Below are 16,474 nucleotides of genomic sequence, written 5' to 3' on the forward strand. Positions count from 1 at the left end.
CCGAGTTGGTGTACGGCGCGCCCCTGGTTGTCCCCGGGGAGTTCATACCAGCCCCAAGGGGGCAAGAGGAAGAACCCGCAGCAGTCCTGGGCAGACTATGCGAGAAGCTCGGTAACCTGGCCCCCATACCCACTTCGCAGCATGGGCAGAACCCGACCTGCGTACCCAAAGACCTGCAGAACTCTAAGTTTGTGTTTGTACGAAGGGGCGGGCATCGGCCACCGCTGCAACGGCCCTACGAGGGGCCGTTTATGGTGCTCCGGAACAACGGGTCCACGTTCGTGCTGGACGTTGGGGGGAAAGAGGAGGTTGTCACGGTGGACCGCCTCAAACCGGCCCATGTGGACCTGGCGCAACCGGCCGAGTTTCCGGCACCTCGGCACAGAGGCCGACCTCCCAAGCAGGTTCCGGCCCAGGCTGTGGGCATTGGGGGGTTTATCGCCGGTTCTGGGGGGGGGGGGGGTTATGTGGCGACCCATTTCCTGGCACATCCGAACCGGCTCACAATTAGCCAGCTTTCCGGCTAAGGGAGATAGCCTACGGGGGTTTGCGAGCACAGAGCTTTAGAGCCTCTGCGCTACGGGGGGCAGGTTGAGGGAGGCTTAAAAGCAAGGCTGGGTATTTTGAATAAAGTTTTTCTTCGACTGCAGTTACTGACTCCGTGTCGTAATTTTAGCGCTGCATGTAGCACACCGCTACAATACTAAGTTTTTTCAGATAAGTAAAGAGTAAAAGAGAAGCTAGAGTGGGTATTGAACCACTGGAAAATTATTCTGGTGGTAGCAATGGGGGACAAAGAAATGATGGTTGAACTTGGTAAGTATTTTGCGTTAGTCATCATTGTGGAAGACGCAAGCAATATTCCAGAAATTAGTGAGTGTAGTTGCTGCAGTTCTGTGCACAGGTCTTGGGCACCTGAGATTTTTTTAAGTATATGGTTTCAGACGGTATGGTCTCTACAGAGCCCTGATCTCAACATCATCGAGGCTGCCTGGGATTACTTGGAGAGACAGAAGCAACTGAGACAGTTAAAGTTTGCAATTGAACTGTGGCAAGTTCTCCAAGATTCTTGGAATAACTACCAGCCAATTTTCTTATAAAACTGCATGACACTGTACCTTAAGAGAATTGATGCAGTTTTAAAGGCAAAGGTGTTTAGTTTTTTTGGCCTGTTTACTGCTCTTTATAATAAAATTTTTGATCTTTAGAAACTATTCATTCAAGAGAATATCTGCAGATGCTGGAAATCCAAGCAAAACATACAAAATGCTGGAGTAACTCTGCAGGTCAGGCAGTACCTATGAGGGAAAAAAGTACAGTCAATGTTTCGGGCTGAGACCCTTCTGGAGGACTGGAGAAAAAAAAGCTGAGGAGTAGGTTTAAAAGGTGGGCGAGAGAGAAGGGAGAATCAAGGTGAAAGGTGAAACTGGGAGGGGAAGGGGTGAAAGCAAGAGCTGGGAAGCTGATTGGTGAAAGATGTAAGACTGGAGAAGGGAGAAACTAATGAGGACAGAAGGCCGTGGAAGAAAGTAAAGGGGGAGGAGCATCAGAGGGAGGTGATGGACAGGCAAGGAGATGAGGTGAGAGAGGAAAAATACGCTGGAGTTTGGGGGGAGGGGGGAGGCATTACCAGAAGTCAGAGAAATCAATGTTCAAGCCATCAGGTTGGAGGCTACCCAGACAGAATATAAGGTGGTGTTACACTCCAATCTGAGTGTGGTCTCATTACGACAGCAGAGGATTGGGAAGTGGAATTAAAATGGATCCTGCTTTTTCTCATAGGAAACCGCTTTGCCAAGCAGTTATGATCCGTCCGCCAGGAAAAGCAGGCTCTCCCAGTGGCCGCCCATTTTAATTCCATTTCCCATTCCCATTCCAACATGTCACTTCATGTCCTCCTCTACTGTTGCGATAAGGCAACATCGATTTCTTGAACTGCTGGTAATGCCCCCCCACTATTCCCCATTCCCTTTTTACCCCCTCACCTTGTCTCCCTGCCTTCCCAGTGCCTCTCTTTGTTCCTCCCCTTTTTCTTTCTTCCATGGCCTTCTGCGATCGGATTCCCCCTTCTCCAGCCCTGTATCTCTTTCACCAATCAACTTCCCAGCTCTTCACCCCTCCACTTCCCAGTTTCACCTCTCACCTAGTCTTCCTCCCTCCCCTCCCCCTACCTTTTAACTCTGGCTCTTCATTTTTTTTCTTCAGTCATGCTGAAGAGCCTTGGCCTGAAATGTCAACTGTACTCTTTTCCGTTGATGCTGCCTGGCCTGCTGAGTTCCTCCAGCATTTTGTGTGTGTTGCTTCACTTTATAAGTTTGTTTTTACACATGCCTTGGACTTTTGGACAGTACTCTATTACTAAGGAGAAGGTGCTTGGGATGCTGAAAGATAGATAAGTTGCCTGGAGCAGATGGACTACACCCCAGGTTCTGATAGAGATTGTGGAGGCATTGGCCATGATCTTTCAAGAATGACTCAGTTCTAGAATGGTTCCAGAAGACTGGAAAATTGCAAATGTCACTCCGCTCTTTAAGAAGGGAGGGAGGCAAAAATAAAGGATATTATAGGCCTGTTTGCCTGACTTTAGTGGTTGGCAAGATATTGGAGTCCATTATTAAGGATGAGATTTCAGAGTATTTGGAGGTACAGGACAAAATAGGTTTTCTTGAGAAGTCTTGCCTAACAGATCTGTTGGAATTCTTTGAAGAAATAACAGGTGGGATAGACAAAGGAGAGTCTGTGGATGTTGTTTACTTGGATTTTAAGAAGGACTTTGACAAGATGTTCCACATGAGGATGCTAAACAAAATAAGAGCCTATGCTATTACAGGAAAGATAGTAACATGGACAGGGAATTGGCTGATTGACAGGAGGCAAAGAGGGGGAATAAGGATGGCCTTTTCTGGTTGACAGCTGGTGACTAGTGGTATTACGCAGGTGGATGTAGCGGGCTGGTGTTGGGACCACTTCTATTCATGTTGTATATCAATGATTTAGATGATGGAATTGATAGTTTTGTGGACAATACAAAGATGGGTGAAGGGGCAGATTGTGTTGAGGCAGCAGGGAGTCTGCAAAAGGACTTGGACAGATTAGGAAAATGGTCAAAGAAGTGTTTGAATAATGTAGGGGAATGTATGGTCATGCACTTTGGTGGATAGGATAAAGGCATAGATTATTTTCTGAACAGGGAGAAAATTCAGAAATCAGGTGCAAATCCTCATGCAGGATTCACTGAAGGATAACTTGTAGGTTGAGTGGGTGGTAAGGAAGGAAAATACATTGTTAGCATTCATTTGGAGAGGACGAGAATATAAAAGCAAGGATGCAGTTATGAGTCTTTGGAAGACACTAGTCAAATGGCACTTGGAGTGTTGTGGACAGTTTTGGTCCCCCAGTGTTGGGGAGGGTCCAGAAGAGGTTCACAAGAATCATCCTCGGATAAGGAGTGTTTGATCACTCTGGTTCTGTACTGCTGGAGTTTAGAAGAGTGGGGGGGGGGGGACCTTTTTGAAGCTAGTGAAGATTGATAGAGTGGGTGTGGTGAAGATGTCCATGATAGTGGGTGAATTTAGGACCAGAGGGCACAGCCTCAGAACAGAAGTATGGCCCTTTAGAGTGGAGGTGATCTTTAGTTAGAAGAATAGTTAGTGAATCTGTAGAACTCATTGCTTCGTATAGCTGTGGAGGCCAGGTCACTGGGTGTATTTAAGGCAGAGGTTGATAGGTTCTTGATTAGTCAGGGTGTTAAATGCAATGGGGAGAATTAGAACTTTATTTCTTACATCCATCTCACAACACAAGGGAGTAAAAATCTCTGTTGCTATGTACAAATAATAAGGGAGGGAGATGTGGGAGGATATTGCTTAAACACTAAGATTGTATACGTGATAGTTTTGTATACATGTATGTATAGTCAGGTACACAATCAGATCGATGTACAGTCAAATAAATGAAAAAAAATCAGATCAGATCAATCAGATCAATGTGTTTTGATAAATCTGATGGCCTGGTGAAAGAAGCTGTCCTGGAGCCTGTTGGTCCGGGCCTTAATGCTGTAGTATCATTTGCCAGATGGAAGCAGCTGAAATAGTTTGTTTGTGGTTGGGGTAGCTGGAATCCCTGATGATCCTCTGGGCCCTTTTTATGCCCCTGCTGCTGTAAATGTCCTGAAAAGAGGAAAGTTCACGTCCACAAATTGCTGGGCTGCCTGCACCACTCTCTGCAGTGCCCTGCAGTTGAGAGGAATACAGTTCCTGTACCAAGTGGTGACACATCCGGTCAGGATGCTCTCAATGGTGCCCCTGTAAAAAGTCCTGCGGATCTGGGGACTCCTGTCTGAGGTGAAAGAGGGCTGTTATGCTTTTTTTCACCACACAGCTGGTGTGTACAGTCTAGGTGAGATCCTCAGAGGAGAATGGGGTAATAAGTCAGCCTTGATGGAGCAGACTCGATGTACCAAGTGACCTGTGTCGTATATTCTAACAAAAGTTCTTGCATATCCTCTTCCTGAACACATCAGCCAGCTTTACTCTGTCCTCAAGGTCCCTCTCACAGGTGAATACTGAAGCAAAGTGTTCACTAAGGCCTTCCTCTCCCGCCTACACCTCCAGACACACAATTCCGTGTATGCTCAGTCTCCATGAATGTCACTATGTCTTAGCCCCACGTCCTGAGCTTCATCACCCTGGCTCCTGATGCTTTGTCACTAAATTAGAAACACCTCAGCCATGTGTCTAAATCAGGTCCTGATGAAGGGTTGACTGTTTAACTCTTTTCCATAGATGCCGCCTGACCTGCTAAGTTCTTCCAGCATCTTGTCTGTGTTGCTCATCCAATCCCACCTGCTGCAATTTTCCCCCTATCAACTGCTTATCCTTCCTCTCACTCTACACAGAGTGCCTACTTGTATACCAACTGCCCCATCCTCTGTTCCATACACCTGTAAACTAGTTTATACCCTCCCCAACAACTCTAGCAAATCTGCCCTCAAAGATATAGGCTCTCCTCAAGTTCCGGTGTAACATGTCATTTTTGTACAAGTTATACTTTACCTAGAAGAGATCCAAATGACTCAGAAAGCTGAAAACCTGCCCCCTGCACCTTCCTCAGCCAGATCATCCTATTCTTATCCTCATTAATGCATGGCACATGCAGCAATCCAGAGATTACTACCTTTGAGGTCCTGCTTTTCAGTTCCTACCTAGTTCCCTTTGTTCTCTCTTCAGGACCCCATCCCTTTTCCAACCCATGTTGTTGATACAAATAGGTAGCACAACTTCCAGCTCCTCAATCTTTCCTCCCCCTGGCACCTGGGAGGCAACATACCATCTAAGTGTCTCTTTCACATCCCAGGATCTCCTGTCTGCATTCCTAACTACTGAATCCTCTGTCCATTGCAATCCTCTTCTCCCAGCTTCCCCACTGAACCTCAGAGCCAAACTCAGTGCCAGAGACCGGGGCTGGTAGAACGTCTACCCCCCAACTGGTATCCAAAGTGGTATCTGTTATTGAGGAGAACTGCCACAGGAGTACTCGACACTGTCTACCTATTCCCTTTCCCTCTCCTGACATTCTCCCAACTACCTACTTTCTGCACCTTGAGGGTGGCTACCTCCTTGTAGCTCCCATCTATATAGTCTTTCTCCCAATGAGCTGAAAGTTATCCAGCAGCAGCCCCAATTCCCTGAAATGGTCTGTAAACATGTCTGCAATTCACACATATCAGTAAGACTGGAGGTCTTCCAGAATTCTCACATCTGACATGAAGAACAGACCCTGGACCCATTCTCACTACACTACCAAGGCACTAATAGATAAAGAAAGAAGGAAACGTACTTTATCCTTTGTCTCTTCTCGTCAAAGCCTCCGCTCCCCCACATAACAGTGGCCTACGTACACTAAGGCTGATCCGTTTAAACATAGCTTTTCGGGGTCCATATCCACTTGGTTAAACAGTTGGTGTAGGAGGCAGGGCTTCATAGTTCTGGATCATTGGGCACTTTTGCAGGGAAATTGGGACCTGTACAGATGGGAGGAGAACCAATACCCTCGCTGGAAGTTTGCTATTTCTGCTCCAGGGAGTTTTAAACGAGAGATCCATGGGGATGGAAACTAGAATTGTTGCGGGGTAGAATATTATTAAGCCTTCATATAAAGACAGGAATTGAAAGGTTGAGCATAGTGGGAGTACTATTCTGAGTTGCGTTTATTTCAATGCAATGAGTATTGTCGGTAAGGCTATCGAAGTAACTGTCATTGCCAATAATAAAGTAAAATAACTGGGTGCAGAACACACACACTCTTACAACTCAAATGTTCTTTTTTTTTACTTGTGCTCAAGAAGAACACCATGGCCCATCACCCTCATGGTTTTGAAGTCTGAACAGAAAAATGCTATTTTTATACAGAATTGGCTTATCAGTTAGATATTGATTATTGTAAATGGCATATGTTTGAATTCCTTACTTGCAAGATCAGTCGCCATTCAAATGGAGATGTTAAAGTCAATCAAAACTTCAACACGTATGGGTGTACTCTATGTGTATTTATAATACTATGTAGGCCAGATAACATCCCTGGCTTTGGTTAAGGCCAAAGATCCCACTTGTTTTGGGGATAGGCCCGGTGGCCACACATAGAGTCACCAAGTGTTGCACATTCTGTTACCCAAGTCTAGTCTCGAACCTTGCTGGCTGCAGTAATATACTTCACCCCATCCCCATTCTTACCCCTACCGTGTCCACCATCACATTTCCATGTTTGTTGGGTCAAAGAACCGTAAAACCTATTTACATTTAGAATTGTATTACCTAAACAACTATGCTGTTCAAAACCAAAGTTACCAGTCACAAGGGGAAGTCACATGAACCATGTGAATCGTTAGTAATGTTAAAAGCTGAAGTTTACACTGAAATTTTAAGCAAAAGTTAATCCAGTAATGATTAGCTAACATTTTGGTGTCTGTCAGTTTGGTTAAATACAAAACAAAGCTGTGAATTAACATAACATTCAAATTGTGTAGGACAACTGTCTCAATACTTGTAACAGCACAGTATTGCCCAGAGGCTGATGAGCAGCATAGCTGGTCTCACACAAGTACAAAGGTTCATTTATTATCAAAGTATACAACTCTGAAATTCTTGAATTCTCTAGGTAGCCATGAAACTACCAAGAAAGGCAGCATGATCATCAGTCGCCAAGTCCCTCCTTCCACACAAAAACCAAGCAAAACATATCAGGCACATGGGCCCATCACCCTCCCCCCTTCCAAATCTCTCCTCCTGTGCAAAAAAAAGAACCGAACGAAATGGATCAGGCTTGTCGACGCACCAAAAGAGCACAACGAGAAGAGCAAGTGAATAAAGCACAATATAAAAACTGTAAAACTGAAAAAGTCTTTCATCCTGGGCAACGCTCTCCAGGCACAACGGCAAGCTCTCTCCTCTCCAGTACAGAGCAAGCAGCTGTGTTCTCCCCCTGTACCCGCTCCGATGCTTCAATCTCCCCTGTCACTTTAATCGGCACACAATGGAGCTATAATCAGCAAAATGGAACAATTCCCCTCAACAACTTTAACCACTTGATCTTGTAATTGCTTTTTGTAATATTGTAAAACACTCAAAATTTTAATCAACTTTTCTCATCTTACATAAGTAACAGTATATGTTTTTCTTTAACACAGGTTCAGATTCAGATTCAGTTTATTGTCATTTAGAAACCACAAATGCAATGCAGTTAAAAAATGAGACAATGTTCCCCCAGAATGATATCACAAAAGCACACAACAAAACAGACTACACCAGAAAATCCACGTAATGTTTGGCAATCCCCAATCCAGAGTCTGGAGAGGCTGCTGCGTATTAATATCGCACTACCGTCTAGCGCGTTCCCCGGAAAGGAGCTCCAAATCCACCAGACAAAAACAAGACCAAAAACTAAAGCTATGAGCCCTGCACAAAACCACATAATTACAACATATAGTTACAACAGTGCAAGCAATAGCATAATTGATAAAAAACAGACTATGGGGACAGTAAAGATAGTCCAAGATGTTAAAGGACTGTAAGTTCAAAAGAAATCACCACAGTTTCGACAAGTCCCCAGGGTCCCGACAGACTCGTCATCCCACGTCGGCGGCAGAAGGGAATACCCCCGCTGTGGACTTCCAAGATGCCGCCTGACTCAGCCTCGCAGACGCAGCACACAATGGAAACTCCGTCGAAACCAGCCTCGCAGACGCAGCACACAGTGAAAGCGACCTGAGTCTGTCAAACCTCCGAGCCGACAACCATCCCCCTCCGGCTCAGCTTCTCCAAGCACCATCCTCTGCCGAGCGTATTAAGACGGCCTGCCAATGGCCATCGGCAACGCGACCCTGAGGACTGGAGGCCTGTTCTTCCCAGCAGAGACCCGGACCTCACAGCAGCAGCAGCAATGAAGAAGGTCTTCCTGGAATTTCCCGATGTTTCTTCATGCTGCCACGTCCGTTTTCAATCGATTATGATTGCACACGGTACCCCACTTCACAAATAACAGATAATCAGCTCCGGAGTGGCCGCTGCAAGCTGCGTCGCACCGCCATCTTGGATCAGCTATAATAAGGTTGTAGCTTATTTACGGTAACATTTATTAAGATGGGCATCCCTGCTTGTAGAGTTACTTCTGAAAATATTAACACACGCGTTCTGAATATCCATTAAAGTCTCCTGGCCAACGCTTTTTATGCCAATCTGCAGTGCAAGGGAAATATTCTTAGAGATCCTACTAGATCAGTTCAAGGTATATTTAAATCAACATTTCACTCATCGACCTCCGGTCTCCAGTACTGCTGTTGGGAACCACCGGCCGGCCTCACTGAGTATTCAGGAGACTCCTTGGTTTTGGCCTTGTTGAAACCGTGCCTGGGGAAGGCAGCGGTACGGTTCATTCTCAGACTCTGGTGCTGATTGTTTCTTTCCAAACACTGTGGTCGCTTTATACTTTCTTTTTGTTCTGCGTTTTACCTTCTTTAACTTTTGCTCAGTTTCTATGCTTTTTTTTGTAAAAGGGGACCAAACCGTTTCTGCATTTCACATCTACACTGAACAATGACAGGCCACCTTCCAGTCTCTCACATTTTCCTGTCTCTAACACTCGCCTGCTGGCACTCACTTAGTCCATCCCACACACTTCAACATACATAGGTAGAAACATGCACGCTACTGGAGTCCTTTAGAGATACAGGACAGGACACTTTCCCACTACCATTCACGCGCACACAGACAGATATTTGGAATTCCCTTTTTTTTAAGCAACATACTTGCTAAATTTTCTTGTGCTTCATGTGGGTGCCATGCCAGACCACTGGAATGTCTAGTCTTTTTTCCCCCTATGTTGGCGATGAAGGTGGCATACCTTGATTACTGCACTAAGGAGGAAATTTGCAGCAGACTGGCTCTCTTGCTCAGATGTGAGCAGCCTCAGGTTTAGGAGTGATCAAATTCCCTTCTCCCGTATTATGAAGCCAAAGGTTAGGCATCTCAGTGGAACCTCCAAGCAACCGTTATCACCAATAATAAAATAAAATAACAGGGCCCAGAACACATGGACACTTAACAACTCAAGCATTCTTTTTATTTTACTCGTGCACAAGGCAAATGGCATGGCCTCAGTCACCCACACTGTTATGGTCTGAACAGAAAGCTACTTTTATACAGAATTAGCTCATCAGCTACAGGGATTGATTATTGTGAATTGTCTATGTTTGAATAACAAGATCAATCACCATCCACAATAGAGGTGTTAAAAATCCATTGAAATTTCAAGTAAACTTAAAGCATTTTGAAGTAAGTGAAGACAATAGATCCATGTTTGGTTGGTATGTTTCACCTCTTTCTGGTGTCCTGTCTGTTTTCGCCAACCCCCTATTTAAAGGGACGCTATATTCTAGAAAGTCCTTTCTGGGAAAAATCTCACTACAGAGGCTTCGCTCATCTGCCTTGAGCACACAATGCTAAAGTCAATCCAGCCTTTCTCACCTGTAACAGAATCATCTCCAGCAGACTCACTTCATTACCAGTGCCGCAGGCTATCCTTATCATCACTTCCATAAGGCAGATGAGCTTAGAGTATGGATCAGCATGTGTAATTATGACTCGTAGCCTTTAGTGAGACTTGGTTACAGGAGGGGCAGGACTCTCAGCTCAATATTCTGGGAATCCATTGTTTTATACATGATGAATTGGTGGACATATCAGAATTAGGTTTATTATCACTGGCAGTGATAATCTGATAATTTAACAGTAGCAGTTCAATGCAATACAAACATAGAAAAATAATAAGTTAATCAATTACAGTATACATATATTGAATAGATTAAAATATATAATGTTTTTGCACTATTTTTAAAAAGTGAGGTACTGTTCACGGGTTCAATGTCCATTTAGGAATCGGATGGCAGAGGGGAAGAAGCTGTTCTTGAATCGCTGAGTGTGTGCCTTCAGGCTTCTGTAACTCCTACCTGATGGTAACAGTGAGAAAAGGGCATGCCCTGGGTGCTGGAGGTTCTTAATAATGGATGCAGCCTTTCTGAGACACCACTCCTAGAAGATGTCCTGGTTACTTTGCAGGCTAGTACCAAAGATGGCGCTGACTAAATTTATGATCATCTGCAGCAGCTTTTGGTCCTGTGCAGTAGTTTCCCTCCCCCCCCCCCCCCCAATACCAGACAGTGATGCAGCCTGTTAGAATGCCCTCCACGATACATCTATATAATTTTTTAGTGTATTTGTTGACATACCAAATCTCTTCAAACTCCTAATGAAGTATAGTCGCTGTCTTGCCTTCTTTATAACTGCATCAATATGTTGGGACCAGAGGGGAGTGGTGGCATTACTGGTCAGGGAAAATGATGTCAGTTTAATGCTAATTGTAGAGTTTCTCTACTGAAGCTATATGGATAGAACTGAGGAATTAGAAAGCAATGATCATGGAGTGGGATTATATTACAGACCACCTGATAGTCAACAACATTTAGAGGAGTAAATTTTTAGAGAGATTGCAGACTGTTGCAAGAAACATAAGGTTGAGATAGGGGATCTTAACTTTCCACATGTAGACTGGGACCCTGCTGTGGAAGGGCTGGAGGGATATAGTTTGTCAAATCTGTTCAGGAAAGTTTGCTTAATCAAATTATAGAGGTCCCCACTAAAGCCAGTGTGATACTGGACTTCCCATTGGGGAACAAGACAGAGAAGGGGACAGAAATATGCATAGGGGGATCTCTTTGGATCTAGTGATCATAATTCCATTAATTTCAAGATAATTATGGAGAACGATGGGTCTGGCCCTCAGATTATGTTTCTAAATTGGAGAAAAACAAATTCTTATGGCATCAGAAAGGATCTGGTAAGTGTAAATTGAAATAGGTTGCCTTTTCCTTTTTAGGCAAAGGTGTGCTTAGTAAGTGGGGGGAGCCTTCAAAATTTCATTTTTAAGAGTACAGGGTTTGTATGTTCCTGTCAGAATAAAAGAGAAAGTCAACAGCTTGGGGAACATTTGTTTTCAAGAGCGATTGAGGCCCTGGTTGAGGAGGAGGAGGTGCATAGCAGATATAGGCAATGAAGAACAAATGAAGTACGAGTATAAGAAATGTAAGGAGGACTAAATGAAGGCATGAGATTTGTCTAGCAGACAAGGTGAAGGAGAATCCCAAAGGCTTCTACAGATATCATAACAGCAAAAGGATAGCAATGGACAAAATTGGTCCTCTTAAAGACCAACGTCATCATTTATGTATGGAGCCGAAAGAGATGGGGGAGATCTTAAAAGGAATTTTTGCCTCTGTCTTTACTCGGGAAGTGGACATTGAGCCTATAGAAGTGAGGCAGTGAAGCCACAGATTGAATACTGATTACATTGGAGGTGGTGTCTCAGGGCTTGACGAAGTGCCCCCTTCAACCTTGTGGGAGGTTAGTGCAGAAACTGAAGGTGAAATTTGTAACATCCATAGCCACAGCTGAGATGCCAGAGCATTGGAGGATAGCTGATGTTGTTCTGTACCCTTTGGTCCTAGACTCCCCCATATTGGAAACATCCTGTCCACGTCCACTCTCTGCAATGTTGATGGCAATCTAATGCTATCATTGATCATTGCTACTTATATTTTTCCTTTCCTTTGAAGGATGGTGGCTGCTGTTGCCCAGGTGATGTTGCCAAAGCCTTTGGTAAGTTTTTGAATTCAATATTTATATCTCTCACACACTCACAAACAAAAATGAAGAAATCTAACTGATAACATTGAATTCTCAGTGGGTTGATTAATATTATTAATACTGGGAAAACAGATTATAATTTAGAATGACGTAGCTTTTAACACCACAGAGAAAAGCCATTCTGCCCACTTTGATCACGTTCAGTGTATCCTCATACAAGTCACCTCAGTAATGTGACTCTTCCCAGACATATTTAAAACTCCTTTCTCCCTCATCTACCTACCCAGCCAGGAGGTCCAAACCTTATTTACGCCATGGACCCCTACCATTAACTAAGGTCTGTACCTATCTGTCTTCACTTTAAGCAATTCAGTATTGTAACAGGTTCCAAGCTCCAACCATTCTAACCTCCACTCCCAGTGTGCCTCTGCAATCAGCTATTTGCCCTTAAACACAAGGCACTCCTGCTTCCATCTAACTCTGTGGACTTTACAAGGATGTCATGAACATCTGATAGCCTGCGTGTCTTGAGAATGGACAGCGTGTATTTTTCTTTCAAGATGTTAAGAAGAATAAAAGAATGTGTGCACTTTTATACATGTCTGGTGAAAGAGTGAGGAGTGGGTAGCACTCCCCCTTGAAAGTGATTTAAGCTCAGTGTTCCATGCCCACACTAAACATATTTCACAGCATTACTTTCCAATGGATATTTAAATTTTATCATAGTGATCCACTGCTATAGTCCCATCAGGATTTTAAGATGCTGTAAAACCTTATTCCAATCAAATTAAATACTTATACTGCATTATAAAGGAACCCATGAAATTGCATGGCCTCTGGTTCAGTTGCCCCGGCTGATAGGGTTTCAAGATTGGTATGAACATCTATTTCTCTTGAACCAGAACAGGTGGCTAAGCTGTTCTTAGAACCTTGTGTTGGAATTAGTAACTTCACAGTGAGAATGATGGGTGAAGTTTGTAGACTATTCTGATGGAGCAGGTTTGGGAAAGATTCTAAACATAATGGTAATTAGCTGTTAAGAGAAATTTAAACCATAAAGGGTTACACACAAAATGGTCAAGCTAAAGGACTTGAGTAAAGAAAAAGTACATTGTTCTGATAAGTCCATTGTGTTGAAAATAGGGCAGCCCAGATGAAAAAAATGAAAATGAGCAAAAACAAATTTGAAGAATTGGAACAGAAATTAACACTCTGAAATAATGCAACAAAAACACCTGGTGGCCTGTTCCTCATCTTACGATGTAGGGTGAAGGCCATTTGGACCATTTAGTCTATGCTGACTCTCAGAACAATCTCATTTCCCTGTAATCTATTCTGACTCATCAATTCCAAAAATAACCACCCACACTAAAGATGGTCTACAGTAGCCATTCAATCTACCAGTGGCTACATCTTTGAGCTGTGGGAAGATACCAGAGCACCCAGGGGAAGGTAGGAAGCTGCAGAAAGGTCAAGAACGAACCCTAGTTGCCAGAGCTGTGAGCCAGCAGATTGTAGCTCCAGTGTGTTGCCCTACATAAGGCCATAAGGCACAGGAGCAGAATTAGGAAATCCAGCCCACTGAGTCTGCTCCACCATTCCTTCGTGGCTGCTTTATTATCTCTCTCAATACCATTCTCTCTCCTTCTCCCCATAACCTTTGAAACCCCTGTTAATCAATAACCTATCAACCGCCGTTTAAATATACACAATGATTTGGCTTTCCCAGATGTCTGTGGCAATGAATTCCACAGATTCGCCATCCTCTGGCTAAAAAAATACCCTCAGATCTGTTCCAAAGGACGTCCTTCTATTCTGAGGCTAGTCCTACACTCCCACATTATAGGTAACAACCTCTCCATATTCGGTCTATCTAGCCTTTTAATATTCAATAGGTTTAAATAAGATCCTCCACCACCCTCAGTTTTTTAAACTCCAGCAAATACAGGCCTAGAGCCATCAAATGTGCCTTATATATTAACTCTTTCATTCCCAGTATAATTAATTCAGCATATAGAGTATAGTTGGCACTCCTTATCCACAGGGGATTGGTTCCGGGACCACCCGCGGATATTTAACCTGTCTCAGTGCAGTGGACTTTAGGACCCGGTGGAGTTCCAGACCTTATTTAACCTGTCTCAGTGCAGTGGACTTTAGGACCCGGTGGAGTTCCAGACCTTATTTAACCTGTCTCAGTGCAGTGGACTTTAGGACCCGGTGGAGTTCCAGACCTTATTTAACCTGTCTCAGTGCAGTGGACTTTAGGACCCGGTGGAGCTTGGGACCCACCGGCCGCAGTGTTTCTGTTCCAGAAAACAATCAGGATTGAAAATAGAGTGGAAATAATAAAGTGATAGGAAAGAGGTGAAACACCATCAGTCATTGGAAAAGCATTAGGCTACAGTTGGTCAACGATCAGAACAATTTTAAAGGATAAAGTGAGAATAATGGAGCATGTGAAGGCACTGCCCTGATGAAAGCTACAATTATTACTAAGCAACACAGTGGTTTAATTAAAATACATACATTTCTTGTGTTTTATATGCATAGAAAGGTAAAATATATACTATGTACAAAGACAAACGTTTGACTAACTTGACACTAAATAATACCAGATGTACCTGTTCCAACGGAGAACTTTTTTTCGATTCCTGATACACGGTAACCTATGCACCTCCTCCCGTATACTTTAAATCATCTCTAGATTACTGATAATACCTAATACAATGTAAATGCTGTGTAAAATGGTTGTTACACTGTATTGTTTAGGGAATAATGACAAGAAAAAAAAGTCTGTACATGTTCAAACAACGTGCTGGAGAGAGATTGCGGTTGGTTGAATCCGCACCTGCAGATCAGGAGGGCCGACTGTATTGTAGAAATGATGGATATCAAGGCGGTTATTAAGCTGTCCAGTAGTTAATTGGCAAAAATCATTGAATCCTGGAATTTATTTCACTTGGGAAAGCCACTGTAACATTTCTGTCAGTGTTTTCTCACTTTGCCTGTGGATGTTTTATTTTCCTGTAATTTTAGAGAGAAAGAAAGAAACAAGCCATAATGTTTGCTAGTTTGGGGAGTACTCATTTATCGTAATGGGTGGCAGCCAATATCTGTCAAACCTGGGCAAGATGAATAATAGACGATAGGTGCAGAAGTAGACCATTCGGCCCTTTGAGCCTGCACCGCCATTCTGAGATCATGGCTGATCAACTACTATCAATACCCGGTTCCTGACTTGTCCCCATATCCCTTGATTCCCCTATCCATAAGATACCTATCTAGTTCCTTCTTGAAAGCATCCAGAGAATTGGCCTCCACTACCTTCCGAGGCAGTGCATTCCAGACCCCCACAACTCTCTGGGAGAAGAAGTTTTTCCTTAACTCTGTCCTAAATGACCTACCCCTTATTCTCAAACCATGCCCTCTGGTACTGGACTCTCCCAGCATCTGGAACATATTTCCTGCCTCTATCTTGTCCAATCCCTTAATAATCTTATATGCTGCAATCAGATCCCCTCTCAATCTCCTTAATTCCAGCGTGTGCAATCCCAGTCTCTCTAACCTCTCTGCATAAGACAGTCCGGATATCCCAGGAATTAACCTCGTGAATCTACGCTGCACTTCCTCTACAGCCAGGATGTCCTTCCTTAACCCTGGAGACCAAAACTATACACAATACTCCAGGTGTGGTCTCACCAGGGCTCTGTACAAATGCAGGAGGATTTCCTTGCTCTTGTACTCAATTCCCTTTGTAATAAAGGGCAACATTCCATTAGCCTTCTTCACTGCCTGCTGCACTTGCTCATTCACCTTCAGTGACTGATGAACAAGGACTCCTAGATCTCTTTGTATTTCTCCCTTACCTAACTCTACATCGTTCAGATAATAATCTGCCTTCCTGTTCTTACTCCCAAAGTGGATAACCTCACACTTATTCACATTAAATGCCATCTGCCAAGTATCTGCCCACTCACCCAGCCTATCCAAGTCACCCTGAATTCTCCTAACATCCTCATCACATGTCACACTGCCGCCCAGCTTAGTATCATCAGCAAATTTGCTGATGTTATTTTTTATGCCTTCATCCAAATGGTTAATGTAAATGGTAAACAGCTGTGGTCCCAATACCGAGCCCTGTGACACCCCACTAGTCACCACCTGCCATTCCGAGAAACACCCATTCACCATTACCCTTTGCTTTCTATCTGCCAACCAGTTTTCTATCCAGATCAATGTCTTCCCCCCAATGCCATGAGCTCTGATTTTACCCACCAATC

General features: G+C 43.8%; 1 protein-coding gene across 1 annotated transcript in view; it reads left to right on the top strand.

Moving 5' to 3' along the window:
* The window catches only part of LOC132378550 (GMP reductase 1), an 88,405-nt gene that overhangs the window by 57,210 nt on the left and 14,721 nt on the right, over nt 1-16,474 (top strand). Inside the window, exon 7 of the mRNA XM_059945535.1 lies at nt 12,164-12,206. Within this exon, the coding sequence (XP_059801518.1) occupies nt 12,164-12,206 (43 nt within the window). The remainder of the gene's footprint in view (nt 1-12,163; nt 12,207-16,474) is intronic.

Source organism: Hypanus sabinus, chromosome 20 (assembly GCF_030144855.1).
Source record: "Hypanus sabinus isolate sHypSab1 chromosome 20, sHypSab1.hap1, whole genome shotgun sequence".
Lineage (NCBI taxonomy): Eukaryota > Metazoa > Chordata > Chondrichthyes > Myliobatiformes > Dasyatidae > Hypanus > Hypanus sabinus.